This window comes from Penaeus monodon, chromosome 5 (genome assembly GCF_015228065.2).
Source record: "Penaeus monodon isolate SGIC_2016 chromosome 5, NSTDA_Pmon_1, whole genome shotgun sequence".
Taxonomy (NCBI): Eukaryota; Metazoa; Arthropoda; class Malacostraca; order Decapoda; family Penaeidae; genus Penaeus; species Penaeus monodon.
This window is the reverse complement of record NC_051390.1, coordinates 33,312,770-33,317,769: the sequence shown is the minus strand read 5'-3', so window position 1 is coordinate 33,317,769 and position 5,000 is coordinate 33,312,770. Positions and strand designations below refer to the sequence as shown.

The window sequence follows — 5,000 nt, the reverse complement described above, 5'->3', positions numbered from 1 at the left end:
TCTCATATTATATTACTACATTCCATTGTATAACTAAAATATTTATTATTATACTTTATATATTATATGATTCAATTGTATTATATATATATATTTTATTATATTTTTATATATATCAATATCATTGTTTGTTATATATATATATAAAAATATATATATATATATATATATATTCATTGTAATATTTTTTAAAATATAGATATTAAAAATTATATATTCATATGTAATTAATATATAATTTATTAAAATTATAAAAATTTTTATTAATTTTTTCTATTTATATATATATATTATTTAGTTTTATTATAAATATATTTTATTTTTTATATTATAATTATTATAATAAATAATATTTCAATTTTTTTATATATATTTTATATATAGTATATATATTTAAATTTTCATATATTTTTTATATTATATTTTTATATTATTATATTATATATATATATAAAATATATAAATTATAATAAATATAATATTTAAATAAAAATAAGAAAAAATAATAAATATTATTAAATTTTATATTAATATTATAAATATTTTTTATTTTTTCTAATAATTTTAAATTATTTTTTAAAATAAAAAATTTTATATATATAAATTTTTTTTATTAATTAAAAATAAAATTTTTTTTTTATTTTGAGAAACTTAATAATTATAAGAAAAATTAACATGATGTATATTTTACCTGTTCCTTTCCTGTGCAGTTCCTGGATGACCACACATTCATGCTCATCCTCCGTCTGCGCCACAACGTCATCAAGACAGGCTTACGAGCTATCTCGCTCTCCTACTCGCGCATCTCCCTAGCTGATGTTGCTGCCAAGTTGACTCTGGGCTCACGGGAAGATGCAGAGTTCATTGTAGCAAAAGCCATTAGGGATGGTGTCATTGAGGTGAGCGATTTCTTGGGTTGAATTTCCATCTTGTTGGCTGTGTGATTTTATGATACTGATTGAGTAATGAGCCTAAGAAATGTGAATTACAATTGTTTTTTTTCTTTGTGGCAGAACTTTTAAGACCATTGATAAGTAAAATAAATGTTTTTTTCTCTCCCTATCTCTCTCATTCTCTGTTTCTATCTGTCTCTCCGTCTGTTTCTGTCTGTCTCTCTATCTGTTTCTGCCTTTCTCTCTCTCTCTCTGTTTCTGCCTTTCTTTCTTTCTCTCTCTTTCTTTTTCTTTCTTTCTTTCTCTTTGTCTTTCTATTTCTCTTTTTTCTTTCTTTCTTTCTCTTTCTCTTTTTCCTTTCTTTCTTTGTTTCTTTCTTTCCCTCTTTCTTTCTTTCCCTCTTTCTTTCTTTCTTTCCCTCTCATTCTTTAATTCTCTCATTCTTTTTCTTTCTTTCTATCTTTCTGTATTTCTCTCTCTCTCTCTCTCTCTCTCTCTCTCTCTCTCTCTCTCTCTCTCTCTTTTTTTCTTTCTTTCTTTCTCCTTCTTTCTTTCTCTTTCTCTTTCTCTCTCATTGGGGGAGGAGGGGGTTATTTATAAGAGGTAAGTGAAGAAATGTTTTCTGCCGATTCTGAGCATATTTTGATCCTTACAGGCTGTGATTGACCATGAGCATGGATATATGCAGAGCAAGGAGACTGTTGATGTATACTGCACTCGTGAACCACAGTCAGTGTATCATCAGCGCATTTCCTTCTGCTTGGATATCCACAACCAGTCGGTCAAGGCCATGCGCTACCCCCCCAAGTCATACAACAAGGATCTTGAGAGTGCTGAGGTGAGGCAGCTGAAATGGAAAGTGAAGAAGAGATTTTGACATAAAGCTTGAGTTAGTACTAAAAACTAAACACTGTCAATCCATATAAATAGAGCCCAGTTATAGTCTAATGGAAAACCCACTGTGCTACATCCAGTAGAGTAAATTGTGAAATATGGGTTTGATATTTGAATTATGTTACATCACAACTGAATTTATAGGAAATGTATTCCATTATACTGTAAGTCCTTGGACTTGAATTAAAGCTTTATTGATTTACCCCCAAAGGTAACTGTAAAATTTGCCTCTAAGTCGAATTGCATTGTCATTAGATAGGATGAATAGAGCCCCATAAAGCAAAATTGAAAGAAAATCCTGAGGTCCCTATATTAGATTAAGTATAGTTTTTTTTTTATTATTTGTCAGTGTGTTTGGCTGAGTAATGAGGATTTAAGATAATATTAAAAATGATTTGGAAATTTAGATTTGTGGTTAAACTATTAACCCTTTGGATCCGGTTGCTTCACGGCAATCACATGGCCAAAAATACGGGCATTAGGATTATATGAGTGGCTGCTTTGATAGTGCACAGTTGTAGGCTGGGCGTACACACTTGTGTGCGGTGACAAGACTCTATGGCCCCTCTTTGCAGTGTATCTAAGAGCATTCTTACCTTTTTAGCCATTTTCTAATGTCCTTATTTTTTATTTTATTTTCTTTATCCATATGGTAATAAACTGTTTTCCTTGCACAGACTCCATATCTCTCTAAGTAGTCTCAGTGTAAGAATAATAACAATAAGTAATATTTTGTTATCTGTGTCATTTAAATTTTTTTTCTTAATACTCCTTTTTCTGCAATATAACTTGCGCTCCTCCCAGGAGTTGGTGCTCTTCCAGTCATAACTCACGGGCACTACATTCCACACTTGATGAAAATGATGCAAAAGCCACTTTCTAAATGCCAAATGAATAATCACCCTCCAAGAGGTTTGTGCACTAATGGCAAGTCTTTCCTGTCACCCCAGCCTTTGGCCAATATGCTCACAATGGCAAGTTCGTGTCACCCCAGCCCACAGCCAAATTTTCCTATGACGCCATGTCCACGTCACCTGCCCCTTATGTCAAATTTTTTCATGATGTGATGGTCAGGTCATCCGGATCGTAGGGTTAAGGTGGTTATGCTATTGATAGGCACTCAGCAACAGTTTATTGTTAATGTGATAATAAAAATAAAGAAAATTGGTTTCCAAATGCTTTGGAAATATGGAAATTGGAAAAGTGAATATCATATCTGCAAACATATTTTACCTATAGTAGTGAGGGGAATAGGCTAGATGAGCTTTATAGAATTGAAAATAGAACTGTTTTTAATGTTATTACCCTAGAAATATAAGAAAATATTGTCTGAATATGGGACAGATATTTTTGTCACCAGTTCAGTGTAGGGAACCTCACTACAATTATTTTGAAAGGGGATAAGTGAGTACCCAGTAGGTATAGACCTGCAAAAGAAGGATGCATTGGATGGTTAAACCTCATGCAGAGGTTAGTCTTTTTCATAGCGATAAGCCTCGGGATGGGCAACATCGTCCATCAGCTCCCCGATGTCCAACACCCCGAACACCGCCACTCTGCCCCGGACACCTCTCTTGACCTCAGCTATCCTGGACCTTGTTCCATTGATCAGGTTTTTCCCCCTTCAAATGTCTTCATGTATAAACTCCTCTTTCTTGCTGTCAAAGGTAGACAGGGCATCAGCATTATAATGTATCTTGTTAGAACATTAACCTTCTTGTCTGTCAGGGGATTTTTGGTCAGTACAGGATTTTTGTTGGGTGTGAGGAAAGGGGAAGCAGTAATGGTATTTACAGATAGGTTTAACATGATTGGTGAAGAAATACAGGGTCAGACAGAAGGACTCTATCTGGAAAAGAGGATTCTTAGGTTCCAGACAGGAATATTGATGAGCAAAATAAGTCATTTTAGTGGCAGTTAGTACTATTTTTTTAATAATCTTGGCAAGAATGACAGTGCTTTTATAAAATTTTCAAAGTGTAAAATATATATATATATATATGTAAAAATTGTAATGTTAATGATTATGCTAGTGAAGATTTTTTTTTTAATGATGAAATTGTAACAGTGGACTTCAAGTTGCAACTAAATTTAGGGTGACTATCTTTGAACTTGTAGATCCTTGAATCATGAAGGCAAAATATTACTAGTGTCCAAAAAGAGTAGATGATTACCCTGGTAGGAGAAGGAAATTATGTATTTTTTCCTGGACTGATTTATTTTTTTCGTGCATCATAGGAAAATTTAGTTGTTTTATGATTCTATAGAATTCGTATTTATGTATAGATTTCCTTAACGCAATAACTGCAATTGAAAGGGGGAGGAGGAAGCAAGTAACTCTCCTCCCATTACCCTTCTCTTTTTTTTTTAATTCTGAAGACTTTGTTCATCACACCTTTTATTTGAATCATTCCATGTTTGCTACCATTTCCTTGGGAGTGCTTTCCTATAATGTGTAGTGCATATGATTCAAGAAAGATTTTTCATCATGAGTATCAGATATTGGCATAAATACCTCTTGGACTATTAACCGTCAAGCTTTGTTAATAGCTCACTATGTTCTTAAGAATTTCTTTTTAACTTGACTGCACATAACTGACTACCTATTGATGGCAGGAACGACGAGAACGGGAGCAGCAGGACCTGGAGTTGGCAAAGGAGATGGCCGAGGAAGATGATGACAGTTTCACGTAGGCTGCCAGTTTCCCTCCTCTTTACCTCCGGAGGGTAGAGCGCGCTTGAATGAGAGAGTACTGGTGTAATGTAGACAGAAAGAAATGTAATTGGTCAGGGCTAAATGCTCTATCAGGAATATAAATTAGGCTTTCGAAATCCATTTCCGTATTACTTTGTCTCCCTTTTTCCTTTCCATGTTGTAGGGATAATAACTTATAGTTTATAATTTCTGGAAAATGTGGTTTTATTTTCTTGAAGTATCTTTGCTCTTGTTAATAAAGGAAACTTTGTTATTCTTGTTGTTTTAATGCTTCTTAACCCGTTACCGCCGGGTCATGTGTATAGCCATCATAAGAAGCCGCATGATCTGCCAGGCACGGCTATGCACGTGGCGATGCGCGAGAATGCGTCAGGTGGGAAGTTCCAGCACATGTAGCCGACTCCCACTCTCAGCGGCTTGGTGCTTGCAAGGAATCACCGGAGTCTATGATGCCGAGAGATTTATAATCATGTCACTGAGGGATTAAGAAAGTATTT

General features: G+C 33.8%; 1 protein-coding gene across 1 annotated transcript in view; it reads left to right on the top strand.

The window, feature by feature from the left end:
• The window catches only part of LOC119573173 (probable 26S proteasome non-ATPase regulatory subunit 3), a 22,456-nt gene extending 17,699 nt beyond the window's left edge, over nt 1–4,757 (top strand). Inside the window, 3 exon segments of the mRNA XM_037920242.1 lie at nt 711–899; nt 1,549–1,731; nt 4,404–4,757. Coding sequence (XP_037776170.1) covers nt 711–899; nt 1,549–1,731; nt 4,404–4,481 — 450 coding nt within the window. The 3' untranslated portion in view covers nt 4,482–4,757.
• Nucleotides 4,758–5,000: the final 243 nt, after the last annotated feature.